The sequence below is a fragment of the Balaenoptera physalus genome (assembly GCF_965194825.1).
Source record: "Balaenoptera physalus genome assembly, chromosome: 5".
NCBI lineage: Eukaryota > Metazoa > Chordata > Mammalia > Artiodactyla > Balaenopteridae > Balaenoptera > Balaenoptera physalus.
In genome coordinates this window covers 64223377-64244237 of record NC_138884.1, presented here as the reverse complement: position 1 = coordinate 64244237, position 20861 = coordinate 64223377, and the positions used below count along the sequence as shown (strand labels likewise).

Here is a 20861-nt window from a genome sequence, read left to right as displayed (position 1 = left end):
GGCCTGGGGGAGCACGCAGCCCGGCGGCGCCTTCCCGTCAAGCCCAGAGGCGTCCTGGCTTCCGGTTTGGGTGTGGTCGTGGAGTGGGCTTTGCTGCAGGTGATTGCAGGGAGTGGACTGTTGCGACTGGGGTCTGGCAGATGTAAACCGAACCAAATCACTGAAGGTACGAGTCACCTACCAAACACAGAGGATTCCAGTGGCCAGCGAAGTGATGGGATTGCGTAGCAAAATCCTTAAGAGTTTTATAGCAGGAAGAAGAAACCCCTTCTATTTTATACTTTTAAAAAACCCGAAGGCTAGTAATAAGTAGCTCCGGATTTCCAGTCTGAGATTCCATTTTAAGACGTTACACGTTTAACAAATAATTTTGGACGTCTACGTGTCAAGCACTGTCACAAATTTGATAGAATCGTGATTTTATGAGCCATGAATGGCATATGGCATCCAGGTTGCCCCCTTAACTTTGTGAGGGACAGAAATTTACGGTTGGTGTGACTTGCCAGATTAAGTACCTGAACATATGTGTAAGGACCTCTCATCTAATTCCCTTTCCATTGACTCCCCTTTCACTTTTCTTGGAAAACAACAATAATTAGTGTTAAATAATTGTGTTAAATAATAAATAATAATTAGTGTTAAAATTATTTTAAAGTGTACACTGCAAGTGTACAAAATTATCTTTCATTCTAAATAAGTGTATGTTTGGAGAAATGTCTGTAGGATTTTAAAAACTGACAAATACTTTGACTCTATATTTATATCATCTGTAATGTATGATATTTTTACTTAGAATTTCTTCCCATTCTGGTGTGGAGAGAGGGTCCAGGCAAAAGGGCATTATCCTTCGTGCCTCTGTTCTCTTTTCAACTTGCACATCTCCAAATACCTGGAAACTTCTTATTGCTCACCTATGCCGTCATTCAGATATCTCAGTCAAGTTGTGTACCTTTTCTACATAATCATGAAAATGAACTTGGTCTGTGTCCCATTCTTTCAAGGTTCTGCTCTAGGACTGGACTTATCCCCTGTCTTCTCTCTTTATTCTAAAATTAATAGATATAAATATCTTTGAAAGGTTCACTCCTCAAATAACACCAGTTTCTCTCCTAATTTCTTTTCCCTGTTTCTTTCTTTCTTAAATATGTATTGAATGCCTGTTAAACATTAGGGCCTAATGACTAGACAATGATTGGGTGATAGAGATACAGTGATCCCTGATTTCATCAGTCTCATTGTGGGAAGGCAAAAAATGGAAAATAAATGAAAAATAACATTAGAAAGTAAATACGATGAAGAAAACTTTATAACATGGAGAAAGAGACTTGGGGAGGAGGAGAGAGACAATTTTAGACATAGTAGTCAAAGGTGGCCTCTTTGAAGAAGTGACATTTGAGCTAAAAACCTAAGTGTGTGAGTCCTGTGAATGTCTAGCAGAAGAGCATTCTAGACTGAGGGAAAATCAAGTGTACACTTTAAAATTTTTATTTTTTGAGATTTGTCACCTTCTGGTGTATGTTTGTTATTTGTAAATTGCCTCTCTACCTTTAAAAGAGACTGGTCTTTTCCTGGAGAAAGAGATTCAGAGTGTGAGGAGGAATTTGTTGGGAGGGAAAATCTCCATTGCTGGCTTCGAAAAGGGGAGGGGGCACATAGAAAGGAATGGGAATGACCTCTAGGGGCTTACAGTGGCCTCCAGCTTCCAGCCAATAAGGAGAAGGGGACCTTGGCCTACAGCTGCAAGGAACTAAATTTGGTCAACACCTACATGACCTTGGAAGAAAACCCCAAGTTCCAGATCACAACAGGTCTGCTAGTACCTTGATTTCAACTTTGTGAGGCCCTGGGCAGAGAACCCAGCTGTGATGGGCCCACAATTATGACCTTAGAACTGTGAGCTAATAAATTTGTGTTGTTTTAAGCCACTATGTTTACGGTAAATTGTTATACAGCAATAGAAAATGAATATACTGAATATTATCTAAGACCCACATTTTTCTACATTTTAACTTCCTTGGAATTGCAATGTATTTTTTTCTTTTTTATCAGGACAGAAAATAATGGTGTTCTTAAAATTGAGGTCATGATAGATTTGGTGAAGTATAGTGTGAATTATTTCAAACAAACAATGTAACAGATACCCAGATTTAACAGATTTTAGTGTATTCTTACATTTGCAAAATGGGGAAGAAAATTGGAATATCACTGGACTTTTCACAGTGAAACTTTTGCCAGAAGAAAGTGGAACAACATATTTTGGGTACTCAAGGGACAAAGCATGCACTAAGGATTTTATATCCAGCAAAACTAACTCTCACGTACAAAGGGTATAAACTATTATCAACACTTGATATGATATCAGTATTTGATGAGACTTTCATTTTCATGAGCCCTTACTGGAGAATTACTAGAGAATGAGCGTCAGACAACGAAAATGATGAGAAAAACATTGACCTAAGGATTGGTTCAGGTTCTTAACGGAAAATCATAATCTGTTGTGTGTAATTAATTCTTTATTACTAATTCTCCTGAGTTCTGTCACCTTAACTTCTGAGTTTTTCTATTTTCTTCCCAGCTTTATCAAGATATAATTGACAAATAAAATTGTAAGATATTTAAAGTGTGCAATGTGATGATCTGATATATGTATACAGTGTGAAAGGATTCCCTCCATAGAATTAATTGTGTTTTTCTAATTCTGAATCATGTTGTTCTTTCATACCTTGTATCATTTTCTTAATGTCATTTAGCTAGTTTAAAAATAGTAACTTTCAGTTTTGATCTATTTTGTGACACATGTTTGAGGCATGCTTTCATTATCTGTAATCATGATGTTATACTCCTTATTCTCTCTTTTTTGATAATAATTTTGTATAGTATTTGAACTTGATAGTTTTTGGCAACTCAGTTTTATGTGAAATTACTGTTCTTTAACTTTTAGTATGAGGCAGGCTTTCTAGTCCAATAAGACTACATCCATCAGATACAGAACTGTATTCCAAGAATGTCAGGTTTCTGGCTCATTGCAAGGAGGGAGGCCACATTCCATGGAGCCCACCATGGGATGCCTCATCAAACAAAGGAAAAGGTAGGTTTATTACAGGAATTTGGGGAAGTGTAGAATTTAGGAGAAATTAAAACGAAGTAGTATTTTGATGGACTCAAAAGAAAGGAAGGATGTATGTAAAGGGGTCTACCTTAGGTCTGGACTGTAACATGGACCCTGTTTTTTTGGAAGCTACAAAGTCAAAGTAGGTGAGGAATGTGTCCACAAACCCCTTTTCTGAAGTTCTGGAAGTAGAGGCTGTGTCTCTATCACATAACTCAGATCATCTAGCCAAAAATAGGATATTTCAATCTTAATGAAAGATTTCAAAGAGCAAGTTTTTTGACAATCTATGATTTTAGAGAAAAGAGTTCTCTGTGAGTAAAAAAAGCAGCAGTTACTCATAGTGGGTTTTTTTGGTGACACTACAGCATGTTCTTGGGAGAAATATTATTTTCTGTTAACTTTACAGCTGGCTTTATCTGTGTTTATTATCTATACCTGATGAATGGCAAAGCAGATTTTCACTTTCTTAGTCCAAGCTCATTTTTCCTTTCTCACAGGTTTCAGGAAAACTTTCCTAACACCAGAGAGCTCCTTTTTTGATGCTTTGGTGTAGTGCTGAAAAATATGGTGGCTTGATTTCTGTGATTTCCTTCATTTCTGTTGTCCCTGTGCTGCATGTGTTTATATGTGTGTATGTATGTATGAATGCATAGTTACATTCTCAAGGCATAGTACAATAATTTTATTTTAAAATCTTTATTTTGGGTAATTTTAGATTTACAGAAAATTTGCAAAGTTAAAACAATTACTGTATATACTTCACTCAGCTTCCTCTAATGATAACATCTTACATAACCGTGGTCCATTTGTCAAAACTAAGAAATTAATACTGGTACAGTACTATTATCTAGCTACATACTTTATCTGGATTTCACCAGTTTTTCACTAATGTCCTTTTTTCTGTATGGATCCAATCCAGGATACCACAATACATTTAGAATTGCCCCATCTTGATCATCATGTAAGTGTACATTGTAATGAATATCTTCCTGAAATTTTATGTACAAATTGGATTTCTGCAAATTAAATAGTTCACATCATAAATTATAAAGATAATAAATAACATCTATATTGTGTTTTATAATTACAGAGGCTATTTACATGCATTTTTTACTTCATTCTCCTAAGTTATTGACTATTAGCACAGAAAGCATATTTAGCAGTCACCTCAGTATACAACCCTATTGCTTTACAGAGGATGAATCAAAGAGGTAAAGAGTTTAAATGTCTCGGATAAATTCACATCATTACAGGTACAGAGCCACAACTAGCTTCATCCCTTGTTGAGTATTTCTCTAGTATATTATACCCAGATCCCAACAATTGGAATACCTGTTCCGTGACTATCATAAAGAATAGGGAGTACTACGTCCTGAGGTCAGGCCTTCATGAACATGGTTGGAAAGCAGCCAACCTCCTGAGTTTTGAAGCAGGCGTCTTTGTCCGAAGATGTTGCGGTAACACTTGAACTGGCTTGAAGCTGATTATTAGAGACTATTTAGAAGAACCTAGAGGGAATTCCTTTGCGAAGGAAATAAACCTTTTCAAAATGTGAATAATTATCATCTTAAGTGGTCTATGAATTAGGATATATGCATATCACATTTTCCTGAAATATTTTTAAAAAATTGCCCATAGAGCAATAAAAAGACAAGTTACTGTAGATTAACGATTGAAATATATTTTTCAAGACACTTTATTGTTTGATTTAACTGCTTATGCAACAGTGACTAGAGATAAAATATAATAAATCATGCTCCTAAGTTTAACCTTCTAATATTGGTAGAAAACAGATGACAAACCTGAAAATCCCTAAGTGGGACTTCATGTTTTTGTGTCTTTCTAGGCACTATGCTGTAAATGCATCTGGATGTGCTCTAATTGGGTGATAAAGGCACCTCAACCCCTTTATGAAAGAGGATGCTCAGAGCCCTACTCCAAAGATCCGAATTCAGCCACAGTCACTGTTCACCATAGACTCAAACTATACTATCCAATTTCACATCTTTTTTCTTGACTGAAACAATGTTCAGATCATCTCCCTTCTCATCTTCGGCTTGTTTTCTCATCTTCGGCTTGTTTTCTCATCTTTAGTTTGGCAGCCAGCACCTCTAGCCTGGAGGCATCAAACTTCAGCACACACCAGAATCTCCTGGCCTGCCTATTAAAGCAGATTGTTGGACCCCCACTAGCATTTATGCTTCAGTATGCTTGGGTAGGGGCTGAGAATTTGCATTTCTGACAAGTTCCCTGGTGATCTGTGCGCTGCTAGACCTAGGACCAAATTTTGCGCTGCTCTAACTCGCTTCCTCTAACCATTCTTTGGGCTACCTCTAAACCTCCTTTCAGTACAGCTTTCCTTATTGCGTTCTGGACTGCACCGATCTTTGTGTTAGTCTTTTGTTTCTGTTGCTTAGTTTATTTGCGGTCCCATTCCTCTTGGCTCTGATGTCATTTTATACTCTGGATCCTGCCTTTAGACATGCCTTATATTTACCATTACAAGGTAATAGAAAAAGAATTAGTAATTTCTGCTACAGAAAATGTTTGTGATTGGTTTTTCTAGCAAAGATAACTGGGATATATGTGGACAGAGGGAGGTAGGTATGGAGATAGAGAAAAAGTTAGTATGGAATTCTGTCACATAAATGTGCAAGGCATCATAAAATCTGAGGGAAGCAGTGATGGAGAATACAATCCTGTTGATAATGTGGTTAAGGTTATTGTATACTGAGTGCCTGTAATTAAGGTTTTTACACAAATATAGGTAGCCCCATTATCTCATATAAAAGCACAATCATAATACTCCAGAGTATTGGTGTAAGTTGAAGACTTCAGATACAGCTAAGAAAAACTAAGAAGCTGAGTAAATGGAGAACTGTTCCTATAATCAACTATCAGCAGGAATGAGAAATAGAAACTGGCTTTACAACCAACCAACAGAAATCCAAGAAAGCCTGAACCTACACTCAGGTCAGCTAGCTTCTGAATCCTGTCCAACACTAGGTCACTGATTTCCTCTTCAATGGTGTAGTGCCTAGAGGCTCAGCTACTTACAACATCTTCTTTGCCAGTGATGGCATTCTAGAGAGACCTTCATCACTTACAATTCATTGTAGGTCTATAAACATTCTTTTGGGGACATACTAGACAACACTATTCTCACTGAAGAAGGTATTGAAAGAGTCATCTCTCACAATCCTCTTATCACTGGGCTTTGGGTGGGATGCTGGATTTTATATTCCAGGAAATAGAGCTCCCAGCAGCTATTTCTATTCTGGACACTAACCTCACCAATGTGATTAGGGATGCTTTAATGCAGGGTAGTAGAAACAGGAAGCAGCGGTGAGGGAATAGATACTGAGTCCAGGTTATCATCTCCAATAAGGTAGGAAGAGAGATATCTGATTTAATAATTAGTAAAATGACAAGTTTAGAATAAACATACTCTAAAGATTCTTTATTATCAATTAAGATAATATTAAGTAACAATGGCAACAACAACAAATTACCTGCATGAATCCTCAGCCCTCTGCTGGTGAGATTTGTTTAGTGCCAAATGTTGGGCAATTCTGGATGAAAGGAATAGGCAAGAAATAGATTTGCCTACCACCAAGTTTCGTGGATAGATCTGGTGATTGCTTCAAAATGGGAGATGCTCCCATCAATTAATACTTCTACTGAACAGAAATGATGGTCATTGATGACATCTAATCACAGCTTCTCTTTATTCATTCAAATTGCTGAAAGACGGGTTGACAGACATCATACTCCTTCTTTCTTGGTAAGAGATCTCTCTTCTTTCTTGTTAACAGAATATCAATTTTGTTCAGACATAAGGCTGCCATGAGCTTCACGGGAGGCTAGATTTCTCCCTAACCATAGATACTGAGTTATGATTGGTATAAAATAGTCAAAATCCCAATCTCCTTAGAGTTGACTGGTTTAGGCATTGGCATGTTAGGCGATTCAGGATAATAAGTGAGAGGTAGTCCTATGGATGGGTTTCTGAAGACGATTCTCCCTGTTGATAAGAATAGACACATCATGGAAATATTCCCTTTTGTGTCTTCGGACTTACTCTGTGAGGAGATGACTCCTGCAGCCTTTTCAAGTTTTTCCTGGCCAAAATGGACAAGCCTGAGATCAAAAAAACTGATACAGTGCATATGCCAAAATCCTAAATTTCCTGGAACTCTGAGTCAGCTAAGCTGTGGAATGCTTGTTATGTGAAATAGTTTCTTTTTGTTTAAGCCATTTTTAATTGGGTTTCTCATTCTTCTAGCTTAAAGCATCCTAATTGATAAAGGTAGTATTTCTCTCCATTACTGAATAGAAACATTAAGGCAGCAAACTTGTATTACATCTGCACTCTGAAATATCACAAAGAATTTTAGAGTTTTACATATTTCATTTCTCTTAGCATATACATGTAAATATATATACAAAATTATAAATATATAAAATATATATTATACACAGACACACACACACACACACACACACACACACATATATTTCCTTGAACCACAGTGTGGGTCTTGCTGTGTCACTCTTTAGGGACAATGATGATATTATACTAATTCCATCCTTTTACTGAAGAAGGAAAAAAGTTAACATTGGCAATGTCCCACAGCCTCTCAGCCTGAAGTCAGAATTGATCATTCAGAGTTGCTCAAGAACACCAAAATAAGAAATTTGGATTTTGTTTTAAGTGGAATGTGGAGTCATTAGAGAGTAAGCAGAGGAGTGACATTTTAATTATATTTAAAACGAGCATTCTGGCTGCTTTGTGGAGAATGGATTATAGCAGAGCAAGAGGATCTTGGTGAGAAGTCTGTGGCTCTAATCAGGTTGAGAGAGATGATGCTGGGTTAGACTAGGTCAATGACAATAGGAATAGAGAAATAGATTTGGAAAATATTTTGAAGACTGAACTTATTGATGGATTAGATATAAGATACTATGGAGAGATAAATTAAGAATAAATCCTGGATTTTGGCTTGAACAAGTTAGGCATACTTTGGTGCCAGCATTGAGATGGAAAGAATAAATGAGAAAGTGATTTAGGGAAGAAATAAAGAGTTCATTATAACATAATAAAGATATATTGAATTTAAGATGTGCATGTAGAGGAATCAAGTATAAATTTGGATCTATGAACTTGTAGCTTAGAGAAGTCTGAGCTAAATATATAAATTTAATAATATATAGTATATAAATATGTGTGTGTACATGTGCATGTGTTTGTATATGTGTGTATATATATACATATATACACATATATATATATATATATACACACACACACACACACACACACACACACACACACAGGACTGGGTGATATCCCCAAGGGGGAGAGGGTAGACAGATAAACCAAGAATCCCTAGATCTGAGCCCATATAAATATTAGGTAGAATAGAAGGAGAAAAAAATGAAACTGAGAAAGAACTCCTAGTGAGATAGGAGAAAAACTGGGAGGGGATGGTTTCACAGAGCTAAGAGGAGTGTCTCAAGTGGGAAGCGAATTGGTATAGGAATTCATCACTGTCCAGTTCCACTCAAGTATTGATGCTGGGCTTTGTTCTTAATCTGTTAAGGAATTACCACCCCCTCTTTTCAGTGGAATTAAAAATATACTAGACTGCTGAAAGTTGGATTTCTACCCAGAATAGTTATTCAGATGGGGGCTCAGCCTTGTTTTAGGATGATGGCTGTTTTCATGAATGGCCAAGGGATATTGTGCTGATATCTGAAAATGGAAGGCCATTCACCAGATAGTGATAAGAAAAACAGCAATGGGGCTCCTCTGTGACGGCAATATTATTTACTCACTTGAAGAGGGAGGGATGGCCCTCAGACATCAATTAAGCTTCCATTTAGCTCCCTGGTGCTTGACAATTTCCCAACCCACCTCTTTGTCTTGTGGTCTCTCCCAAGTTAAGCTTTCTCTTTCAACTCCTGCCACTCCAGTATTCTCCAAGATATGGCCCAGTCCTCCTTCACCTGAGCTCCTTACAGAGAGAATGAACAATTGTTTGAATGTTGATGAAAATTACAGTAAGTCAAGAACAGAGAAATCACCATTAGTTTTCATAGTAGGGTGATCTTTGGTGACCTTTACTAGAGTTTCACTGGAGTAGTAAGGACAGACTACAAGGTGACAGGTGTTGAGGATTAAAAGGGAAGTCAGGAAGAGGAGTTATCAGGTGTGGACAACTCTTGAGAAGTTTTCTGGGAGGGAGAGTAGAGAAATGGATTGTGGGAGGTGAAGCTGAAATTGAATATATAGCTGAGGAGGATTTTTTTTTAAGATGCAAGATAAAAAGCATTTTCATACAGCAATGGGAATGGTTTAGTAGAAAGGGGGAGATTGATGGTGTAGGAGGACAAGGGGATATCTGAAGTGATGTCCTTGAAAGGTGAGAGAGAATGGTATCCACAACACAAGGGGAGGAATTGGCTTTTAAGAGGAGCAGGGACAAGTCTTCCATTGTAATAGGAGAACACAGAGAACAGGATATAGTTTAGGAAGGTTTAATAGTGGGAAGTTGAGAGAGCGCTCCTCTGATAAATCTTTGTCAGCTTCTGCATTTCTATTTCTTTGGGATCTGTTTTCTATTGAATTTGACAGTGCTATTCTGATAGTGGTTGCATTTTGTCAAATAGCTTGTCATGGGATTGTTATCTGCAATGGACTTGGAGACCTTGTGAAGGTATTCCTGGGAACTACATCTATTGGGGCAAGCAATTGTTGTAGAGGAACCAGCTATCAGTGAATATGGTAAGTGCATCCTAGAAAGTAGAACACATTCAGCATGTTTAGTGATAGATAATTACTAGTTCCAGAGATCAACTAGTAATAGAGAAAGCAGTGGATGAGAGTGCAGCAAGATACATCCTATCAGGTGGGTGGAGCATAGTAATTAAAAATCTATAAAAGTAGGGAGCATTAGAGATTTTGGTACACAGACCAGTATAGTTTGCAGCAGAGATGCCTGAAATAAAATAGCATGTTCTCCTTAGTTAAAGTTGGTTTAGGAGCAGACTTCAGTCCCATTCTAATGGAGAGGAGGCATTAGAATGGTAAGAATAAGGCAGGACCCCATTCTAGCAAGTCTAGCTTTCTGAAGAGATCACTGGGATAGTAAATTTGGCAAGAAAATAAGATTTGAATCCTTTTACCAGAACTAGTGTATAAGTTTGGAAAGTGGAAAGTGGTCTTAGAAATAATGCAGGGGCTTAGTTCCTATCAGAAGGATCATGTTTTCTGGGGCCTGAAGTTTTTACAAACATCACAAAATCTAAAAAAAAAAAAAAAAAAAGTAATAATTTTAAGCATTAACTGCTTGACATAACTCTAAAGTACTTTTTCCACTAAATTATTTTGGCTGCATACTCCCTAATTATGTCTTAGTATAACAATGTTTTATAATATAATGTTTTATATATTGATAGTTTTAAATTTTTTCTTTCAATTTCAAAATTCTTTGTAAGTAATGACATCCTAACATTTAATCGCATACATTGAGATGCATGAAACAGATGTACTCACTGGCTTTAGTACTGCTACAGTTTTGTACCCTACAAACACAGGAATTCTGATAAATTTTACATTTCTAGTCAAAAAGAAAAAATAATGTAGGCATTTATAATTGTATATGCTGCATTGTTGAGTATATTTCTGAAAGGAGAGAATTTCTATTTTAACTAGGATTTGATGAGGACCCAATCTTTTTCTTACAATTTTACATGCTAAGTATATTAGTTTTCCATTGTTGCATAATAAATTACCACAAGCATAGTGATTTGAAACGACACACATTTATCTCACAGTTTCTGTGGGTGTGGAGTCCAGGCATGAGACTGGGTCTTCTGTTTTCGGGTGTCAGCAGGCTGTAATCAAGATGTTGGCCAGGCTGTGCTCTTCTCTGTAGGCTTGACTAAGGACAAATCCACTTGCAGGCTATCAGGTTGTTGGCAGAATTCGTTTCCTTGCAACTGTATGACTGAGGGTCCCAGCTTCTCATTAGCTGTCCACCAGAGGATACCCTCAGGTCCTAGAGGCTGCCCACAATTCCCTGCCACGTACTCTCTGCAAAAGTAGTTCACAGCGTGGCTGTTTGCTTCTTCAAGGGCAGCAGGAGAATTTCGGGCTCAGCTAAGATAATCATATATAATGTAACAATAGTCATGGGAGGAACATCCTATCACCTTTACCTTATAGCTTAATCAAAGAAATGATATCCCATTACCTTTTCCATAGGTAAAGCATGGTTGGAAGCAAGAGTAGCTTATACAGGGGTGTGATTTATTGGGAATCACTTTAGGGTGGACATGCTAAGGAATGAAATAATTTCTGTAGACCAGTTTCTGTACGTCTTATACCCTACTTTTCCTCCACTACTCAAATAGTTCTGGTGCCATACTCTAGACACCTCCATATCATGATATGACCTCTGGCCCTACACTTTCCTGTCACTATGCCAGGTAAGTCAGTATGGGGGTAACAATATTTTATCTAGTACTCTGCCTAGATGCTTACTGTGATGGTTAGCAGTGACTTAACTACACATGAAAGTGACCAAGAACCACAAAATATCCCTCTAGATTCAATGTAAATATATACCTAATTCAAGTTCCCCTTGGCTGGATCCCAAAGCTATCCATGGCCATTCCAACACCACCTCATCTGAGGGATGAGTGTGACAGAGGGGAAGTAAAAGTGAAAAGAGTCTTAATTATTGCAATTATAATATCTTATTTTTATGAATTTTATAAAAACATGTACCCACGGGAAGACTTCTTTTCCAGGGCTCATGAGGGGGCTAAATGAGGAGCTTTGAAATTAAGTTTCATTAGTTTCATGGGAAATCCACTTCAGGTTGCCACATTTTTTTTTATTTTATTATTTTTTATTTTTTAGTTTTGATCACATTTTAAAATTATTAATTTATTTGACAATTATTCTCTTGATCTGAAGTGATAGTTAGAATTTTTAAAACTTATGCAAATTTCTTATCCAATGGACTAGTTATAAAAGAAAGTCAATAATTGGGTGGAAGTTACCCTCTATGCATCAGTTGAAGATTCCAACCACAGGAGTTTAAATGTTTGGATTTAGATTGTGAAAAACAATAAAGTTTGTTCTTTTCCCTTAGGGCTACATTTATTGTATAATTACAATGTACCAAGACTATATTTAGCCTTTATTCTTTGTGTTTAAATTGTGTGCTATTTAAATTTTGTGATATACATAGTCCTGATTTTATTTTGAGAAGATAATTGGTGATTGTAGCAGGTACTTCTGCCTTCTGATCCCCAAAACATTCCCCTCTTGCTCTCACAAAAAAAGAAAAAAAAAAGAGAGAAGAAAAAAAGAACTAAATATTTTTTTAAAGTTATCAGGTGACTAAATGTTCAGGGAAATTGAGTGCTGCTCTCCATAAGATAAAACATACCCTTAAGGTGTTTAGGGTAATCCCTTTCTCCTTTGCTAGTGATAGTTTAGAGGTGGTCATGTGCTCCAGTTCTAGCCAATCTAAGAGGAAGTGCCGAGGGTTCTGGGAAAGAGAGATGTATGGTGAGAAGCCACCCTTTCTTTATGCCTTTGAGACTTCTAGTTGGTGACAAGTAGTTTCTGATCACGAAAGCCTAAAGGAAGCAGAGAAAATGACTCAAAGCTCTGAACTAACCAACTCTGCATGCTTTCTTCTGGACTTCCTGTAACGTGAAATGGAAACATGCCACGTCTAGTCTGACATTTCTATTGCTTACAGCAGAAAGCACTCTAACAGAAACAGCACAAAAGTCACACAAACACACATATAATATTTATTGTACCTTTTTCTCTTAGAAAAGCAATATATGTTCATTCTGGAAATTTGGGATACAGGTATTCACAAGAAATTTAAAAAATCATTCAGAGATAACTATATCATCACTTTTTGCACATATTCTATTTTTCCTATTCATGCACTCTGTATATTATATAATTTTAAAAATTAGACTTATTGTTTTATACCTAATTTTTAAACTTAATAACCAAAAGAATTAAATTGAAGATTTAAATCAATTAATCTTAGAAATTAAATTGAATCTTATTCTATTTAGTCTCCTATGGACACAATTTATAGTAACTAGACAACAAGAATTGGTTCGACATTTGAAACTAGGCTAAAGGTAAAATAGATGAAATTGAAATGTATTTTAACTGCTCATAATATTATCTCTTTGTGTCTACCAAGTAAGTTCTGAGATCAGGGCACTTAAAATTTTTTTCTAACTCATTTACACTGATTTATGCTGCTGGGAAGATTATGTTTGTAGTACTCCAACATTTTTGGTTTGTTTGTTTTAAGCTATGATATCTCTGTTTTGTAGGCTGAAATTGAATTTGCACAATCTTTTAATTCATTGTTGTTTGTTCATGTCATGTATTACTAAATTGAATTTAGCAAGAGGAAATCCATTTTTTAACCAGTTTTATATGCCAAATAGAAGAGGAGATATCCAAGATAGAATCTTAATTATCTGATATATTGGATTAACTCTGCAGAATGCATCCTTTTTTACAAGGAATCCTCATCTTTTATTATGACTGAAAATAGAGTAAATGACTGTAATACCAAATATGAAATACTCTATATTGAGTGATGTATCTTTAACTTAAAAGCCACATTTACCTTTTGCACTATTAATTTTGGTATAAATCCATATCCACATTATAATTTACAGACCGCAACATTTATATAATATACTTATTTCTGCCAAGTTTTTCATTACATGTTGAGCCTTAAGAGAGTTTTTAAGGTTGAAAATGGTGAGTGATCAAATTGAAACAATCCAGTACAGTTTCAATATTAACATTATTATGAATATATATATATATATATATATATATATATATATATATATATAAATGTATCAGGTGAATACATTCTGATACATTTTTATTGTAATAAACTTCTTTATGAATGTACAGAATCAGTTGGGAATTCCTAACCTTTTTTGTGACATTGGCTCCTTTGGCAGTGTGGGATGGCCAAAAACCCTTCTCAGGATAATGTTTTTGAATGCATAAAATAATACAAATAGGAATAAAAGTAAAGCAGTTGCATTGTAATACAGTTTTGTGAATGGCCCACAGTTTAAAAACACCTGCATCAAGATTTTGAATAGCCCTTTAGTTAATGTATTAAAAAATGCCTGAGAGCGTATCTAAGTAGAGCAGTTTCTTGAATGTGTAAAAGCCAAACTGACATATGTTCAATAAACACATATCTAACAAAGCCCTTAGATTGTATCTTGTATATTTTTGCCTTTAAATCCATATGTAAGAATTGTTATCAGTTTGGGAATAAGAATACGTATGACAAAGAGACGGTAGAGAAGAATGGTTTTGTTGTGACTTATCTATATTCCTGTGTCATCTAGTGGAACTTTAAATTCTTGGTATTAGTATACACACCTTTAAAGTTAACTTTGAGCATTTTAGCACATTACAAATTTGAGTTCAGCCCAATTCAACTGTAGAGTTGGGGCATTGATTGGCTAATTAAAGGTATGAGTTTAGTAAAAAGATATGAATGAAAGAGTAGAAGGAAGGAGTTCAATAGTGACAGAAATAGGACCAATGGAGACAGAATTGGAAAATAACCTAGAATGTGGAAAAATAACTACTACACACTACAACACTAAAAGACAAAATATGAGAAGAGAAAAATAAGGAAAGGAAAGACCTACCATTAGTTTAATTAGTGGTTTACTTATCACAGTTCCACAGCGCCTGGAATGTGTGGAAATGACATTTCATCTTTTGTGTGGCACTACATACCTCATGTAAATATAATAATATTTTACCTATTTCTTTTAAAAAATAAGTTAAAGAGTGGTTGAATTTCTTTTAATTCCCTTATACAGTTTTCTTATTTAATGGATATTATAGAACCCTTTCATCCTATCCCCTTTTTCATGGAATGGGTGGAAATAGGCCTGAATTAAAAGAGGTATTGTGCTGACATATTTTGGAAACCATACCACTCAATGTGAACATCAGCAGGTATTAGTTATACATTTACAGAGAGTTTTTCTTATCCCTTTTCTAATACCCTTCTGTCTCCTTTGACCTATATATAGTGAAACTGAGGTTTTCAGAGTTAATTTTACATATCAAATAACTTTTTGCTTGTGCATTTGCTTGATTTCTTATTTTTTTTTTTTTTTAGTGATTTGTGGATTATGGATTTAGAAAGATCAGAAGATAGAAAAAAATCCCTGATATTAGAAGAGAAGGTATGTTATTTATAAAACATAATCAGTATATATCTTTTCATGATTGCATTTTAAAACAGTGTTATTATTACTACACTTAATTACCACAAACTCCATAGACTACACAGCCCAAGAGGAATGTTCTAACCCCCTGTCCAAATCTGAGCCCCTCTGAAACTCCCTTTTATATGGAGGCACTTCACAACCTGTACCAAGTGAAGAATGGGATGAAAGAGAAATATTTATAAGTCTTGTCAGGTTGGAGCAGTGGACGGTGTGTTGGTTGCTGAATACTCCAAACATCAGAATGCTTTTGAAGCCAAGGAAAAAATTTGATTCATTGCATTTTGTTTTTTTAAACCATAGAAGGGAAAACTGATCACATGGGCAGGGGAAATACTATCTCTGTGCTCTATGTATTTATTGTTTTAGCATAAGATTGTAATTGCTGCTAAGCCCCTTTGGAGAAAAACTCTCCAAGGCATGCTGAGGTTAGGACTGTGTTTCTCAGTGTTACTTTTTGGCATCTGTTTGCCTTAGGCCATGGCTATTTTAAATATTTATATATTATACAAGAAGAAAGTGATTTAAAAACCCATATAATGTGTTATAGGAGCTCAGTAAGTGAAGAGATTAATTTAGAAGCTAATGGTTAAGAGGAAATATTTAATTATTTTTCCTGAAAAAAATTTTCCTAGTAATTGAGTTTCTGACAATGTGACTTCCAAAGGAATAAATATAATACCATAATCTGAAACTCTGCTTTGTTTGTATGTAAATGTGCTGGAATATGCTTTGTGTTTATCATTCCCAAAAGGGGAAATTCATTACCTTGTCCTACATAGTTTACGTGTATGTTTACGTGACTTCCTATGTAGTCTAACAATTACAGAGAGAAATATCCATATATAAGTGGATCAAAGCATGGATTTAAAAAAGCAAAGAGAAAGAAGAAGTGATTTACTGGATCTGACACCCTGTTTACCATTTCAGGATCAAACCAATACCAAATTCCAAGGACATAGTAGGGAGTCCAGCAGACAGTAAATGAAGTGGCAAATGCAACCGTCATCTTTAGGGTCCTCAGTCGAGCTTGTGGTATATTATTCTTGGATTGATTCAGTTGTAGTTCTTTTAGATAGAGAAAAGAGAAGGCATTTAACAACCAGTTTTATTACAAAACCAAAGTAGACAAAAAGGAAGAGAGAATCATAATTCAACCTGATGAATATAATGGAAGCAAATTTCTAATATTTTTAATAATGACAATTTGTTTGAAAAGCTTGTTTATATTTCAAGTTTTCCACTATGTTACATAATTAATAGAAAATATTAAAGATAGTAGTACTCTTAAAATAAATTTTCCATCAAACTAATATGGATTTGAAATAAGGGGCTACTCAAATTCTTAAAATATAAATTTAAGAGAGCAGACTGAGGTTGAGCTGAGTTGAATTCCCTGCCTTTTGGTTGTCATGCCAACATAACCATGTTTACTTTATAAATTTATAAATTCCCCCTCTTTCCCGACTGGCCACGCAGGAGGTGCCATCGCCATTGTGGGAGGCAATGTAAGCTTGGCACATGGAAGAAACACATGCATTGGAACTGGTGTCAGAATCCTAGTTGGCATTAAGGACATTGAAGGACGAGGACAAGATGGTGGAGTAGAAGAATGTGAGCTCACCTCTTCTTACAGAAACACCAAAATCACAACTAACTGCTGAACAAAACATGCTGGAACCTACCCCAAAAGATACCCTACATCCAAAGACAAAGAAGAAGACTCAATGAGACGGTAGGAGGGCCTCAGTCGTGATAAAAACAAATCCCATACATGCTGGGTTGGCAGCCCACAAATTGGAAAGAAATTATACCACAGAAGTTCTCCCATAGGAGTGAAAGTTTTGAGCCCCATGTATGGCTCCCCAGCCTGGGGGTCAGGCAATGGAAAGAGGATCTCCCAGAGGGTCTGGCTTTGAAAGCCAGGGGTTTGATCACAGGAATTCCAAAGGCCGGGGGGAAACAGAAACTCCACTGTTGGAGGGTGCACACAGGGTCTTGTGCACACCAGGACTCAGGGGAAAAAACAATGACCTCATAAGAGACTGAGCCAGAATTACCTGCTAGTAGAGGAGGGTCTCTTGTGGAGATGTGTGGTAGCTGTGGCTCACTGTGGGAGCAAGGACACTGGCGGTGGTAGTTCTGGGGAGTAGTCATTGGCATGAGCCCTCTTGGAGGCTGCCATTTTCTCACCAAGACCTGGCCCCACCCAACAGCCTGTAGGCTCCAGTGCTGGGATGCCTCAGACCAAACAACCAGTAGGGCAGGGACACAGTCCCACCCACCAACAGACAGGCTGCTTAAAGTCTTCCCAAGCACACTGCTGCCTGCTAAACACACCCCGTGACACAGCCCTGCCCACCAGAAGGACAAGACCCAGCTCCACCCACCAGCAGACAGGTACCAGTCCCTCCCACCAGGAAGCCTGCACAAGCCTCTTAGACAGCTTCGTCCACCAGGGGACAGACAGCAGAAGCAAGAAGAACTACAACCCTGCAGCCTGTGGAACAGAAACCGCAATCACAGAAAGTTAGACAAAATGAGATGGCAGAGGAATATGTCCCAGATGAAGGATCAAGATGGAACCTCAGAATAACAATTAAGTGAAGTGAAGATAGGCAATCTACCTGAAAAAGAATTCAGAGTAATGGTAGTAAAGATGATCCAAGATCTTGGAAAAAGAATAGAGGCACAGATCAAGACGACACAAAAAATGTTTAACAAAGACCTAAAGAACTAAAGAACAGTGAAACAGAGATGAACAATACAGTAACTAAAAAGAAAGATACTCTAGAAGGAATCAATAGCAGAATAACTAAGGCAGAAGAATGGATAAGTGAGCTGGAAGACAGAATGGTGGAAATCACTGCCACAGATCAGAATAAAGAAAAAAGAATGAAAAGAAATGAGGACAGTCTAAGAGACCTCTGGGACAACATTCAGTGCACCAACATTCAAATTAGGAGAGGAGAGAGAGAGAGAGAGAGAGAAAGGACTTGAGAAAGATTTGAAGAGGTAATAGCTGAAAACTTCCCTAACATGGGAAAGGAAACAGTCACCCAAGTCCAGGAAGCACAGAGTTGCAGGATAAGCCCAAGAAGGAATAAGCTGATACACATAGTAATCAAATTGACAAAAAATTAAAGACAAAGAGTAAATATTAAAAGCAACAAGGGAAAAGCAACAAATAACATAGAAGGGAATCCACATAAGGTTATCAGCTGGTTTTTCAGCAGAAACTCTGCAGGCCAGAGGAGAGTGGCATGATATATTTAAAGTGATGAAAGGGAGAATGTACAACCAAGAATACTCTACCCAGCAAGGCTCTCATTCAGATTCAACAGAGAAATCAAAGCTTCACAGACAAGCAAAAGCTAAGAGAATTCAGCACCACCAGACTGGATTTGCAACAATGCTAAAGGAACTTCTCTTGGCAGAAAAGAAAAGGCCACAAGTAGAATAAAGAAAATTATGAATGGAAAAGCTCACCAGTAAAGGCATACATACAGTAAAGGTAGGAAATCATCTGCACACAAATATGATATCAAACCCAGCAATCGTGAGGAGAGCACAAATGCAGGATATTGGAAGTGCATTTGAAATTAAAAGACCAGCAACTTAAAACAATCTTGTTTATATATAGACAGCTATATCAAAAGCTTATGGAAACTGCAAATTGAAAATCTGCAGTAGATACACACACAAAAAAGAAAAAGGAATCCAAATACAACACTAAAGTTAGTTATCAAATCACAAGAGAAGTGAACAAAAGAGGAAAGGAAGAAAAGACCTACAAAAACAAATCCAAAACAATTAACAAAATGGCAATAAGAACATACATATCAAAAGTTACCTTAAACATGAATGGATTAAATGCTCCAACAAAAAAGACAGAGTGGCTGAAGGGATACAAAAACAAGACCCATATATATGCTGTCTACAGGAGACCCACTTCAGATCTAGGGACGCATACAGACTGAAAGTGAGGGGATGGAAAAAGGTATTCCCTGCAAATGGAAATCAAAAGAAAGCTGGAGTAGCAATACTCATATCAGACAAAATAGACTTTAAAATAAAGACTGTTACAAGAGACAAAGAAGAACACTACGTAATGATCAAGGGATCAATCCAAGAAGAAAATATAACAATTGTAAATATATATGCACCCAACGTAGGAGCACCTCAATATATAAGGCAAATACTAACAGCCATAAAAGGGGAAACTGACAGTAACACAATAATAATGGAGGACTATAACACCCCATTTTCATCAATAGACAGATCATCCAGACAGAAAATCAATAAGGAAACACAGGCCTTAAGTGACACATTAGACCAGATACACTTAATTGATATTTATAGGACTTTCCATCCAAAAGCAGCAGAATACATATTCTTCTCAAGTGCACATGGAACATTCTCCAGAATTTATCACATGCTGGGCCACCAAGTGAGCCTCGGTAAATTAAAGAAAATTGAAATCATATCAAGCATCTTTTCCGACCACAATGCTATGAGATTAGAAATCGACTACAAGAAAAAATAAAACTGTAAAAAACACAAGCACTTGGAGGTTAACCAACATGTTATTAAACAACCAATGGATCACTGCAGAAATCAAAGAGTAAATTAAAAAATTCCTAGAGACAAATGAAAATGAAAGCATGATGATCCAAAACCTATGGGAGGCAGCAAAAGCAGTTCTAAGAGGGAAGTTTATAGCAATGCAATCTTACCTCAGGAAATAAGAAAAATCTCAAATAAACAACCTAACCTTACACCTTAAACAACTAGGGAAAGAAGAACAAACAAAACCCAAAGTTAGTATAAGGAAACAAATCATAAAGATCAGAACAGAAATAAATGAAATAAAGATGAAGAAAACAGTAGAAAAGGTCAATGACACTAAAAACTGGTTCTTTGAAAAGATAAACAAAAAACCTTTAGCTAGACTCATCAGGAAAAAGAGGTAGAGGGCTCAAATCAATAAAATTAGAAATGGAAGAGGAGAAAGCTATTATACAATTGACAGCACAGAAATACAGAGGATCTTAAGAGACTACTACAAGCAACTATATGCCAATAAAATAAACACCTAGAAGAAATGGACAAATTCTTAGAAAGGTACAATCTCCCAAGACTGAACCAGGAAGAAATAGAAAATATGAATAGACCAATCACAAGTATTGAAATTGAAACTGTAATTAAAAAACTCCCAACAAACAAAAGTCTGGGACTGGATGGCTTCACAGGCAAATTCTATCAAACATTTAGAGAAGAGCTAACACCCATCCTTCTGAAACTCTTCCAAAAAATTTCAGAGGGAGAAACACTCCCAAACTCATTCTATGAGACCAGCATCACCCTGATACCAAAACCAGACAAAGATACCACACAAAAAAGGAAAATT

At 36.4% G+C, this 20861-nt stretch overlaps 1 protein-coding gene and 1 long non-coding RNA gene across 2 annotated transcripts in view; one reads left to right on the top strand and one right to left on the bottom strand.

Moving 5' to 3' along the window:
- Positions 1 to 20: 20 nt before the first annotated feature.
- LOC309661886 lies at positions 21 to 19829 on the top strand. Its single transcript, XR_014264337.1, has 3 exons — positions 21 to 166; positions 15343 to 15409; positions 16931 to 19829. It is a non-coding gene; the product is annotated as an uncharacterized lncRNA (long non-coding RNA).
- Positions 15416 to 20861, bottom strand: part of GNRHR (gonadotropin releasing hormone receptor) — a 29285-nt gene continuing 23839 nt past the window's right edge. The window contains exon 3 of the mRNA XM_082464014.1: positions 15416 to 16519. Within this exon, the coding sequence (XP_082320140.1) occupies positions 16275 to 16519 (245 nt within the window). The 3' untranslated portion in view covers positions 15416 to 16274. The remainder of the gene's footprint in view (positions 16520 to 20861) is intronic.